At 38.4% G+C, this 14422-nt stretch overlaps 1 protein-coding gene across 1 annotated transcript; it reads left to right on the top strand.

The window, feature by feature from the left end:
- Window positions 1-2071: 2071 nt before the first annotated feature.
- On the top strand, window positions 2072-3181 carry LOC112631139 (ADP-ribosylation factor-like protein 4A). Its single transcript, XM_025395664.1, has one exon. The coding sequence runs from the start codon at window positions 2260-2262 to the stop codon at window positions 2860-2862; it is 603 nt and encodes a 200-aa protein (XP_025251449.1). The 5' UTR covers window positions 2072-2259; the 3' UTR covers window positions 2863-3181.
- Window positions 3182-14422: the final 11241 nt, after the last annotated feature.

Raw genomic sequence — 14422 nt, 5'->3', positions numbered from 1 at the left:
AAAAGGAAAAGGAAAACAAGGCATCCCTAACAACCCAAAAGTCTGGCCACAGATTTTACAAAAATTCATGGACAAGCTCTAGGCATAAGATCTAAGCCAGTGTTTTTCAAACATTGATGTCATAAGATGTATCTGGTAAATAATATAAAAACATAGGTCTCTAGGATAATCCAAAATTATTTTGAGGTATAACCCAGGATTCTGAATTTTTAACCAACCCCTTAGTGTATTTTGATGAGAATATACATCTCTGAGATAGAAGCAGGAGAAAAGGATCCATAGAGAAACATTTCAGGAATGATAGAGTAAATGAGGTAAACAGAAAAAAAAGTCTGTAAAGAATCATGGACATCCAAAGCCTATAAATGTTCTCAGAAATGTTAAATGGTATTTATATTCCACCCATAGAAGTGTCCTTTCAATTAACATATTAAAATGCCCTATTAATAATAAGCTACTTTTCTGTTAAGGAATAGACCTATGTCTTGATTTGCAAAGCCAAAAATAAATAGGTGTACCCACCTCTAGTACCCGGTACATCAGGACAGGATACTAGGAGTTAATTTGCAGGAGAACTCTTAGTCCTCTGAGGAGAAATGATACTGGTGACCTGAGGTTCTGGCTCACCTGGATTTTGGCCACAGTTCATCAATGTCTGATTTCCCTCCCTAGGGGACTTTTCTGTGCCATGTAAGTCAGGTTGGGGTTTTTGACTTGCTTTGGCCATTGAAAAGTGAGCCTTGTCACTGCAAGCAGAAGCTTTAAGAGCCAGTTCTTGCTTCGTTACATTCTCCTTTCCCTGTGATGTTGTGATCAGCATTTCCTCAACAGTGGCTGCCCTGTCAGCTTCAGAAGCAGAGTAAGGACAGTGATGAGGAGGAGTGGAGCCCCTCACCAACTCCCAAAGGCTTTACAGTGGAATATATTGTTGTTTTGAACCACTAAGATTTCGGCTTTGTCTATTTCAATAGGATTTTGCCCATTCTGACTGATGCAACTGTCACATACAAAAGAAAGATGAGGCCTGCCCTGGCATCTGCAAGGTGATTTACCACTGTAGAAAATAACAGGCAGAAAATTACAGAATAAATCTTTAGATCCTGAGTCACAGGCAGTAAAAACTGCAGTGAAGGCTTGAATTCACCCAAATGCCCAATCTTCTGACAGAAACTACCTCAAACCTGACATAGCAAAGATACATTTTAAGGAGTAATGGAAGGAAACATTTTAAGAGCCCAGACCATCTAAGATTGGGGCAATGATTTACCTGGGCAATTTGCATGAAGACTTGCAAATTCAGAAGAACTGGTACTAAAGCAAGAGAAGCAAAGAGGCCAGTAGAAATTATGTTAGACATGGAATCGGGGGATTTGTAATTCCTAGGAAGAACATGATTCTTCAAGGTTCCTGGAGAAAGGTGAGAGTGGAAAGATTTTACTATAAAAGAAAGTTGGAATAGGAGCAAGATACCATCTTAACTATAATTCTAAATGTCTTCTGTGTAACCCTTTGCTAACTACGTGGGCCACAAATTACTATGTATATTGAAGTGAATTACTTAGGGCCTTGGTTTCCTGACCCATAGGAAGATTATTAGACTTATTTTTGATAATAAAACTATGCTTTTAAGTTCCTTCACTTACAACCTCCCTCCAGAGTTTGGCAAACTATGATACACCAGCCAAATTTGCCTTACAGTCTGTTTTTGTAAATAAAGTTTTATTGGAACAAACATATTGTCTATAGTAGCTTTCATGTTACAACAGCACTTGAGTAGTAAGCTAGAGGCTGCATGGCAGGTAAAGCCTAAAATATTTACTATCTGGCCCTTTCCAGAAAAAGGTTGGCTTGCAATGAGCTGACGATTTTCAAGTTCACTTCTCCATAGAGCTTCAGGACATTGAAGTAATGTCTCAAAGTCTACCAAGATGGAATAGGGAGAGGAGTACCTGGATTAAAAAAAGGGGACATGCAGGGAGTAGGTTCCATAGGCTCCAGATTTCTAATTCTGATTCAGTCAGAAAGGTTACAATATTATTTGTTTTACATATCAGTTACATATTCTGAGAGCTGCTTGGATAGCTAAGCTGGAAAGACGTGGGGGTGCTTATCCCTGCGTGGAAACGCTTGCCAGTGCTTTCTCATTTGGACCCAGACTCCGGATCGGGAGTAGTCTTATAGCTGAATCAGCTACCAAGAGAAGTTCTAAAGCAAGAAGAGAAAAGCACTTCAATTTGGGACATTTATTTGCACCTGGAAATGGGGAATGGGCTATCAGACCAGACTTCTATCCTGTCCAACCTGCCTTCATTTCAGTCCTTCCACATTGTTATTCTGGGTTTGGACTGTGCTGGAAAGACAACTGTCTTATACAGGCTGCAGTTCAATGAATTTGTAAATACCGTACCTACCAAAGGATTTAACACTGAGAAAATTAAGGTAACCTTGGGAAATTCTAAAACAGTCACGTTTCACTTCTGGGATGTAGGTGGTCAGGAGAAGTTAAGGCCACTGTGGAAGTCATATACCAGATGCACAGATGGCATTGTATTTGTTGTGGACTCTGTTGATGTCGAAAGGATGGAGGAAGCCAAAACTGAACTTCACAAAATAACTAGGATATCAGAAAATCAAGGAGTCCCTGTACTTATAGTTGCTAACAAACAAGACTTGAGGAACTCATTGTCTCTTTCAGAAATTGAGAAATTGTTAGCAATGGGTGAACTGAGCTCATCAACTCCTTGGCATTTGCAGCCTACCTGTGCAATCATAGGAGATGGCCTAAAGGAAGGACTTGAGAAACTACATGATATGATCATTAAAAGAAGAAAAATGTTGCGGCAACAGAAAAAGAAAAGATGAATATCAATACCTATTATATCTGTGTGGAGGAGGTCTTCTCTGGTCTGATTTTGACAAATAGAAGAGTGTCTACAACTTGGTTTGCCTGTCTGCCCTCCTGGATGCTATTAAAGCTTTGTTTTGTTGAACAATCAGATGCCCAACTCTGTTGCCTTGTGGAAGATGAGTAAATGCAGTGCTTCTTAAAGTGGTCTCTTCTCCCTACCCCACAAATCTTTTGGTACTAGCATTTGGGGAAGCCAAGCAAGGATAGGAAATTGACCAGAACACAGTTGTGGAAATTTGGCCTGAAGTTAGTGAAATAAAACTTTCAAGAGTGGAAAAAAAAAAAAAAAAAACATATTCTAATGTTAATCCACCCATATGTATTTATGCGTATATATGTGTACATATTGTATATATGTATACATGTACATACATGTATATACACACACGTATACACATGTACACATATGTACACATGTATACATATGTATATGCGCATATATACACATATGTGTACATGCATGTATATGCACATGTATGTGTGCACATATATATACACATACATGTATGCGCCTGTATATACACATGTATGTATACACATATATACACGTATATGTATACACATGTATGTATGCACATGTATATGCACATATATGTGTGCGCATGTATATATGCATATACACATGCATATATAGAAATATAATTTAATATGTATTTAATATTTCATTGGCATATTTGCCACTCTATGCAGTACTATCAAACTGGCTCAATTAACATGGTTTATAAATATTATTTATATCTTATGGGATACCCCCCCACCCTCCCTCCATCCTCTTAGCTTTTTGTTTTTAAAATTGTTTTGGCACATTAGAGTCCTTTTATTCTATATAAATATTAAAACCATACGGTCACATTTCATGAAAATACCTTTTAGGATTTTGATTAGAATTATTTTTAGTTCATAGATTAATGGGAGAAATGACAATCTTATAACTTTTTCCACTCGTGAGCATTATTTACAGTTTATAGAATGTCTTCAAAAGCATTTTCAATACAATTCATTTACATATTTTGTTGCTATTAAAATAACATCTTTTAAAATATTATACTCTTGAATATTTTAATTCTTTGTTGGCACAGAGAAATTTAACTGATTTTTTTTTTTTTCTGAATGGAGTCTCACTCTATTGCCCAGACTGGAGTGCAGTAGTGCTATCTCGCCTCAGTGCAACCTCCGTCTCCTGGGTTCAAGCCTCTCCTGCCTCAGCCTCCCGAGTAGCTGAGACTTACAGGTGCACACAACCATGCCCTGCAAATTTTTGTATTTTTAGTAGAGACAGGGTTTCACCATGTTGGCCAGGCTAGTCTTGAACTCCTGAGCTCAAGTGATCCATTCACCTCAGCCTCCCGAAGTGCTGGAATTGCAGGCGTGAGCTACTGTGCCCAGCCAATTTCTTGTATAGTGCTCTTATGTCCACCATCCTTGCTGAAATTTTACTGATTAATATCTATATCTATTTCTTAGGTTATTTCTAAAGATAATATTGTCATCTCTGAATAATAAAATGTTGTATTTAACACCTTATAGTTCCAATCAGTAATTTTTTTATCGAAGTAATGGACTGGCTAGGACTCCAAGTAAATGTATAATAATAAAATTACAGTCGGCCCCCTTGCTTCTTTTCTGATTTTAAATTTCCTCATTAGATGTTTGATACAGGTTTTATATGCATACACATGATCATATTAAGAGAGTTCTTACTTGGTCAATCTTTTTAAAAAATCAAAATTCTGTTTCAACATACATTAAGAAGGGCACGTTACTTTCTTCATCCTTTTATTGTGGTCGACTTGGCAGAAGATGTATAACACATCTAATGTTAAACCACCCATGATTCCCTGGCATGAATTCAACTTTGTCATTACATGCATTTCAAATATATTGGTGTTTTTGATTTGCCAATGTTATATTTTATTTATTTATGTATTTTAGAAACAGGGTCTCTCTGTCATGCAGGCTGGAGTGCACTGGCACAATCCTAGCTTACTGCAGCCTCAAACTCCTGGGCTCAAGTGATCCTCAAGGCCATCTCAGCCTTTTGAGTAGCTGGGACTATAGACACACATCACACACAGCTAGTTTGTTTATTTTTTATAGCGATTGGGTCTTGCTATATTTTAAAGTCTGGTCTCAAACTCCTGGCTTCAAGTGATCCTCCTACCTTGGCCACCAATATGATATTTTAGACTTTTCTATGTATGATCTCAAGACAGTAGCCTAAAATTCTCCTTTCCTGAATTATTCTCATCTGTTTGTGTATAAAGGTTATACTAACCTATTTAGTTAGGTTAGTCTTCTCATCCAGAAAACAGAAATATATGGATCTATACTCCACTCCATTACTAGGAACTGTAAATTTAAAAATTAAAGTAAACAATTTTTATTCATTAGATTTGTAAATTAAAGTTTAAAAGTAGCAAAATGTTGGTTAGAATGTAGAGTAATGTAAAATTTTCATATACTGCTGGTACAAATGGGAATTTTTACAAATTGGAAGAATCATTTTCCAATAGTTAACAAACTTGAAAATGTCTGTATCCTATAACTGAACGCTTCTATTCATTGGTGTATTTCCTAGAAAAAAATTCATACACATTCACTAGGAGAGATATATACATATATCAGCATATCTTCAGAATAATTTTGAAATAGTAAAAAATTTAGAAGTCAAACTATTCATCACGTGGATAACAGACCATTAAATCTGGTGTATTCAAACAATAGAATATTATATGAAAGCGAATATAGATGTGTTAGTTAAATTTAACACAGATAAATTTCAGAAACAATGCTAAATGAAAAAAATGCATAATACAGTGTGACAACATTTATATAATTTTTTAAGTGAGAAACTTTTATTTTGGTGGGAAATGGCAGATTCAGTTATTTGAATCAACTCTCTTACCAAAAATTTAAAATGTTACTACAAAAACCTTAGAAGAAACCCTAGGCAATACCATTCAGGACATAAGCATGGGCAAGGACTTCATGTCTAAAACACCAAAAGCAATGGCAACAAAACCCAAAATTGACAAATGGGATCTAATTAAACTAAAGAGCTTCTGCACAGCAAAAGAAACTACCATCAGAGTGAACAGGCAACCTACAGAATGGGAGAAAATTTTTGCAATCTACTCATCTGACAAAGGGCTAATATCCAGAACCTACACAGAACTCAAATTTACAAGAAAAAACAACCCCATCAAAAAGTGGGCGAAGGATATGAACAGACACTTCTCAAAAGAAGACATTTATGCAGCCAACAGACACATGAAAAAATGCTCATCATCACTAGCCATCTGAGAAATGCAAATCAAAACCACAATGAGATACCATCTCACACCAGTTAGAATGGCAATCATTAACAAGTCAGGAAACAACAAGTGCTGGAGAGGATGTGGAGAAATAGGAACACTTTTACACTGTTGGTGGGACTGTAAACTGGTTCAACCATTGTGGAAGATTGTGTGGCAATTCCTCAAGGATCTAGAACTAGAAATACCATTTGAGCCAGCCAATCCATTACTGGGTATATACCCAAAGGATTATAAATCATGCTGCTATAAAGACACATGCACACATATGTTTATTGCTGCACTATTCACAATAGCAAAGACTTGGAACCAACCCAAATGTCCATCAATGACAGACTGAATTAAGAAAATGTGGCACATATACACCATGGAATACTATGCAGCCACAAAAAAGGATGAGTTCATGTCCTTTGTAGGGACATGGATGCAGCTGGAAACCATCATTCTCAGCAAACTATTGCAAGAACAGAAAACCAAACACCACATGTTCTCACTCATATGTGGGAATTGAACAATGAGAACACTTGGACACAGGAAGGGGAACATACTGGGGCCTGTTGTAGAGTGGGAGGAGGGGGGAGGGATAGCATTAAGAGATTATACCTAATGTAAATGACAAGTTAATGGGTGCAGCACACCAACATGGCACATATATACATATGTAACAAACCTGCATGTTGTGCACATGTGCCCTAGAACTTAAAGTATAATTTAAAAAGTACTTAGTAAAAAAAATAAAAAATAAAAATAAAATTCTACTACATATGTATCTATGTGGGTGTGTGTGTTTGTGTGTGTGTATATGTTACATCCCTTTCTCTCCCTTAAAAATCTCAAAAAGTTGGCAACATACTAAGAAAAAGCCAATTCAAAATCTAAGGGAAGGTGGGAACCATGAAAGTGGCCACTAAAACTTTATTTACTCTGAGAACATTTCTCGAGTCTGTTGAAGTTGAGCTTTGGTTTAATAGCCATCTGGGACAAGGGATAGATATAAAAGTCAATATTCAAGGACTACAATTTTTAAAAATTAAATGACATAAACTTACAATTAAAGTATATTAACATAACAGTATATGTTACAAAAATTATACAAAATATATAAATACTCAAACTATATACTCAAAACTTATTACTACCCAAATATCATACTTCATCGTACTATTGCATATGCTTTTGAAATTATTTATGTCAGTTGTATCTGTGTGGGGCTTAGTGCAGTGTCTCATACCTGTAATCCCAGTGTTTTGGGAGGCTGAGGCTGGAGGATCTCTTGAGGTCAGGAGTTCAAGTCCAGCCTAGGCAATATAGTGAGATTCTATCTCTATTTAGAAAATCATTTTTAATTATCTGGGCCTGGTGGCATGCATCTGTAGTTCTAGCTATGCTTGTAATCCCAGTGCTTTGTGAGGCTGGGGCAGTTGGATCACCTGAGTTCAGGGATTTGAGGTTGAAGTAAGCTATGACTGCACCACTACACTGCAGCTTGGGTGACAGAGCAAGACTATCTCAAAAAAAAAAAAAAAATCATATCTATATGGTGAATGTACTGTATAATTGTGAGCACATCTTCCCATCTCCATTGTCAGTGGAGTCACAGTTTTCACTTGAAATTGTCTTTGATGATTAACTTTATATGTTAACTTGGGTATCAGTGATACCCACATTGCTGGTAAAACAGTATTCCTGGGTGTGTCTCAAAGTGTGTTTCCAGAAAAGATTTGCACTTTAATTATTAGATTGAGTAAAGAAGGTCTGTCCTCTCCAATGTGAGCAGGCATCATCCAGTCCACTGGGGGCCTGAACAAAAAGGAGAAAGAAGGGAAAAATTTCTCTCTTCCTGATCAGGGACTCCATCTTCTCCCACCCTTGTACATCAGAGCTCTCGGACCTGAAGAGTTCTTAATAGATGGTTTTCTTTGTTTGTTTTTTGTTTTTTGTTTTTGTTTTGTTTTGTTTTGTTTTGTTTTGAATTGAGATGGAGTTTGATTCTTGTTGCCCAGGCTGGAGTGCAATCGTGTTTTGTTTTGTTTTGTTTTTAATTGAGATGGAGTTTGATTCTTGTTGCCCAGGCTGGAGTGCAATCGTGTGGTCTCGGCTCACTGCAACCTCCACCTCCCAGGTTCAAACAATTCTCCTGCCCCAGCCTCCTGAGTAGCTAGGATTACAGGCATGAGCCACCACACCCAGCTAATTTTTTTGTATTTTTAGTAGAGATGGGGTTTCACCGTGTTGGCCAGGCTGATCTTGAACTCCTGACCTCAGGTGATCCACCCACCTCAGCCTCCCAAACTGCTGGGATTATAGGCGTTAGCCACCACACCTGGCCTGGAATTTTTTTTTTTTTAAGAGATTGGATCTCACTGTCTCACCCAGTCTGGAGTGCAGTGGTGCAAACATGGCTCACTGCAGCCTTCACCTCCTGGGCTCAAGTAATCCTCTCCCCTCAGCCTCCCAAGGTGCTGAGACTACAGGTGTGTGCCATCACATCTGGCTAATTTTTTATTTTTAGTAGAGATGAGGTCTCACTATGTTGCCTATACTGGTTTTGAACTCCTGGGCCTATGCGATCCTCCTGATTCAACCTCCCAAAGTGTGATTATCGGCATAAGCCACCATGCCTGGCCTCAGTAGATTTTTTTTTTAAGGAAAAGAAAAGCACCTTTAATTGACTAATATTTGCCTTTCAATGCCTAGGAAAACAGGAAAAAAAATCTGTTTCTCCCCTACTCCTTACATACTTGTAAGAAAGTTCCACTTATTTATTTACTTACTTATTTTTCTAATCTCAGCTGTGAATTAAACCCTAGCAAAGTAATTTTTCAGACAAGTTTAGGACTTTGCCTGCAAATCAGGAACTCTAAATACAAAGAAAACATGCATTTTAAACCTTTAGACTTCACAGGTCTAGCCAGAGTTCCCTTCTAAAATTCTTAGACAGTGTAAATGATACTAGTAAATGGTATTAGCAAGAAGGTGTAGGAGAATATGGCTCTAGTAGAAAGCTAATTCACTACTCTCTGCCTCAATGCTTCCTCAGCTTCTAAGTAAGCTTGTGGCTCTGCTGAATTCACAAAGCTGTTGGTATTTGCAAAATGTTTTTAATTTCTTTTTTAAACTTAGAGCTTACTTTAAAGAATATGATTCTTGTGGTAAACAGAATCAGCTGGATTGCAGTAATATTATGAGAAGATGGAGATACTGATGGAGAAAATAGCACAATCAGGAAATGTAGACAAGTATAATGAATATACTAATGACATTTTGAGAGGTTTTGGTTGAGGTCAATTTGCTTCTTAAAGTCATTATTATAAATATATTTTAGAATATAATCCTAAAATAATAGTACACAATTTTTTACTTAGCATCTAACTGATAGCTACAAATTGAGTACACAATTCATATTGAACTGAACGTTTAGAGATGGCATTTCTTACACATCTTCCATGATCTTTTCTTCTTTAAAAGAAATATTTTTTAAAAATTGAACTTTTTTTTTCTGCCAGAACTCTTCAAAAAACAGATAGAAGAACCAAATTGGGTCTAGTTTAAAATATTGACTATCAATAAAATGCATGACTGCCATTAACATATATATTAACAGCTACATATACTATGTTAGGACTTGCACTTCCAATATGCTGTTTTATTAATTTTCCTGCTGCTCCTTTTCTCCGTGTACATCATGTTGACTCAAACGAAATGAAGCTATTAAATAGTACATTATAACTATTGCTTTGCATAAACCTATTGAATGTTTTTATCTTCCTTTTGAAAATGTAAACCTGAGATTATTAATATTTTTATTATCCAAATAAATTTAAAAAGAATATTCTGTTATATTTCCATTCTCCCTGAGTAGTTCTATTGTCTGAACTTCCTTAACATTTGTTTGGCCTGGCATTTCCCTATAACATTATATATTACCATAGTAATCTGGAGACCCAGACGTTTTTATCCAGCAATGCAATATAGGGCCTTTCAACTTCAACCAAACTAAAACATTTAACGAGAACCTAAGTCTCGCACCCCAGCTCCTTTTTTTTTTTTTTTAAGAATATGGTGGTGACAATACCAGACCTTACCATTTTAATTCTACCACGTGTAGATTTAATTTTTAACAAAACATTATGTAGAATATTAAGAAGGACAAAACAAAAACATATTTGGCTTTAGAGAGTTTGCAGCATAGGCAGTTGTGAAAATATACAAGTAATTGGACATAGAAAATAAATATAGCTACAGGATTAATACATTCTTTTCTCTTCCCTCCTAAGAACTTCTACGGAAATTCCACCAGGAGGCAGCAGAAGAGCGGGTTTCTCCCACCTCCCCCCGGACGCCGGAGACACGGCGGAGCCTGATGTCCCTCAGAGCTTTAATCTTCCCCTCAGTCGCCTTTCCCCTCACCCGCCTCTAATTAAGTCAGAAAGGCCCTGTATTTATTTGCCCATGAACTGACACAGCAAACCAACAGCAGCCATTGTAGTGTGAATGGATTTGCGACCAGGCAAGGGGCTTCAGCCGGGATTACCCGCCCCGCAGCCGGATGAATGTGCTGAGCACAAAGTCTGCTCAAAGCCGAGCAAACGGACTATTTGTGAAAATGCCATCCTGGCTCAAGTCTGATTAAGACCGGGGGTCCCCAGGCCGTTTGATCTTCGCTCATCAAAGAGAGTCTTTAAACAAGCTTCATTTTACACTACTGTATGCTAGCGACGGGTTGTGACACCCAAGTGCAGCCACCGTGAGCAGCCAGCACTGGGAGCGCGTGAACAATGGAGATTCGCCGCGCCGCCTGGTGCAGGGCGCGGGCCCTGAGCGCTGGGAAACGCGCCCGCGCTGGAGGCAGGGCCTTTGCGGAAAGACTCAGGTTTGGGAGCCCATAGGTCTGCCGGAGAGGTATCCCGACGTGCCTCCTGCCAAGGACTCCTAGACTTCTCTGAAAATGATTTAATTTTTTTAACTTAAGGGTGATGAAGAATACTTACACGAGTTAATTATACATCCCTCCTCCTCTTCCGCGCCAAAAGTTAATAGTTACATTTAATAGCCTACATCTTCCACTCTTTAGTATTTCTAAGACTGGGTGTCAAGACAAGTGTTTTTAAGGTCCTACTTTCTACTTTTCACCTTAAGGGGCTTTACAATTCACTAGTTGCAGAATTAGTGATAGCCGAAAACATCAGCTTTAAATAATACAACCAATTTTGTGATGGGAAAACAACCTCTATCTACACACACACACACACATTTTTTAGAAAGTCGCTTGGTTCAAGTAATTCATGTTATTTCCAGGCACTTAATACTTACATGCCAGTCTCTTCAAAATCGACATGCCTTCCTGGCTAACACGGTGAAACCCCGTCTCTATTAAGAAATACAAAAAACTAGCCGGGCGAGGTGGCGGGCGCCCGTAGTCCCAGCTACTCGGGAGGCTGAGGCCGGAGAATGGCGTGAATCCGGGAGGCGGAGCTTGCAGTGAGCTGAGATCCGGCCACTGCACTTCAGCCTGGGCGACAGAGGGAGACTCCGTCTCAAAAAAAAAAAAAAAAAAAAAAAACAAATCCACATGCTTAGTATCGATGTCAATGATTATTACTTGATCTTCAGGCTGCATAAAAGAACAGACTCCTTGCAGGATGTTCTTATTTAACCTGAGCAAAAGAAAAAGCCTTCTCTTGGCAGTGCTGAAAGAAAAAGAAAAGAAAGAAAGAGAGGAAGAGAAAGAGACTTTTGTAGTGAAAAGGAACCTCTCCGTCTCCCCTTCATCCCATTTTATAAAGAAAAGCCAGCACCACACCAAGAGTTAAGTGGCTTTCCCATATTTAGGAGCCAGATTATGGCTGGCACCCTATACAGAGTACCATCCCCAGCCTTCTGACTCCTTGGCACGATGCCTTTCTTGGCCATACCCTGGGAGAAGAGCTGTCTTATAAAGGAGGTAATAATAGGAACTCAATGACGTGGAAGAAAACTGTTTTTCTCTAGATGCGGAGACTGTTTCATGGGATCCTACATCCTGCTTTCTGCAGACACTGGCCTATCCTTAGGGTTGGAGATGTTAAATCCTTTAGGGGACTCAAAGAGGACATTGCACTCCCTATACCCACCACCACAGACCTTTCTGAGTATCAGGACCTCAGAAAAGATGCAGGCAGATATCTATGTGGTTTAGGCACTATCTTCACTGTGTTTTAGTCAAATGTTTCTGGGTTCCGGGCTCTACTCTCAGATTAACTTTCAATGTCCTGCTCTAGTAAAACACATCTTCTGAGCTTGGTTAGAAAGCTACAACGGAGCCTGATTTATCTGGGCTGACCATCTCCACTGCTCAAATAAACATAATCACGGTCAAATCTTGCCTTCTGTTTGTACTGAGGAGTGCAGAAAATCCAGCTCTCAGGGGAGTCATAACATGGACCAGGTCTAAAAGTTCTTTTAACATCACGAAGAACATTAAGACTAAACTGTTTTAAAAGTCAATGAGAAAGTCGTATCACTTTTTTTACAAAACATCAGGGATGAGGAATCCCTACTATATTCAAGATTGACACTAACAAAAATGTTGGCAACACACACCGTAAGGAATGATATTTATGCAGCATTTTCCTAGCAAAGTAAAAGTGTATGGCAACAAATCTGCTTCTTTTGATTTAATCAAGAGAAAGAAGGAAAGAAGTAAGGTAGGAAAGGAGGGAGAGAGAAAAGAAAAGAGGAAAGGAGGGAATTAAAAATACAGCAGTAGACTGGGCACGGTGGCTCATGCCTATAATCTCAGCAGTTTGGGAGGCCAAGGTGGGAGGATCACTTGAGCCCAAGAGTTTGAGACCGGCTCTGCCTGGCAACATAGTGAAACCCTGTTTCTACAAAAAATTTAAACATTAGCCAGGTGTGGTGGCATGAAGCTGTAGTCCCAGCTACTGGGGGGTGAGGTGGGAGAACCGCTTGAGCCTGGGAGGTCAAGGCTGCAGTTAGCCATGATTGCACCACTACACTCCAGCCTGAGCGACAGAATGAGACCCTGTCTCAAAAAATATATAAAAATGTATTAAATTTTTTTTAAAAATCAACAGTCACAAATAACAGAGATGGAAAAATAGTCGGTGAATAGCATGGTGTGTTTTGGAGTATATTTGTCTGTCTCCTTCATGGATGAAAAGGTTGAGAAATATTCTATGTGTGGCATCCAGCACTTAAAATATAAAGAAGACATGTATTATTATGCTGTTCCTGAGTTATGAGATTCAATTCCACACTGATAAGCGTATTTCACCTATTTAAAAATATAATACAAAATATTAAACTTGTTACATTAATTATGATCATATTTATACCAGATTGAATAGGAGGCAGGGTTCCCTACAGGACTAAATAAACTCAGTTTAATAAACTAAATTCACCTACCCTGGCTCACACCTCCTCTGTCACCCAGCTGTAAGAGAGACTCACACAATCACCAGAACCTTCTCTCCTTCCTGAGACGTGTTGGTCACAGTTCCTGCACCTTTTTATTGCTTCTCCATGACCTAGTATCTGCCAAAATATAATCGATGGTGGAAAAATTTTTACCCCCAGCCCCATATAAATATATTGTATTTCCCCAACTACTCACAGACTGAAAGCTTTCTGAGGACAAGAAGCCTGCCTTTCATATTGTGAGATATGCTCCCAATAATGGGTACACGCCGAATATTAACTGGCTGCTGATGGAACAATGAGTTTTACTGTACCTCTTTATCTACCTTGCACTCTTGTTGCCAGTGAGCAAACCACATCCTGGAAAGGACTTTCAAATGGAGAAAAAGCACTGAAAAAGTAAATTTCCTCATTTGGAACAAAGGTATGATTTACTATGTACTTAGCCCTCTCTGAGGACCACCCATGTAATTTCTCCCCTGAATAATTTGTGAGGTTACCTCTCCTCTGCCCACTAAATGATTTGAAGGTAGATTATATGAGAACTCATCTTTTATCACACAATACCATGTATAATGCTTAGCACAAAGTAGGAACTCAGGTATTGACCAAATCATTATTCATTTTAAACTCATGACAACTTCAGGAGCAACATGAAAGATGAGGAAGAAGGTAGAAGCTAGCCCGCTCTTGAACTTCTATGCTTGGTTTAGCTCTCCTGACTCAATATCACAGATTCTGTCCAGACTCAGTGAATATTGAAACATAATAGACATATGAT

Source organism: Theropithecus gelada, chromosome 9, assembly GCF_003255815.1.
Source record: "Theropithecus gelada isolate Dixy chromosome 9, Tgel_1.0, whole genome shotgun sequence".
Lineage (NCBI taxonomy): Eukaryota > Metazoa > Chordata > Mammalia > Primates > Cercopithecidae > Theropithecus > Theropithecus gelada.
This window is presented reverse-complemented; position numbering and strand designations above follow the sequence as displayed.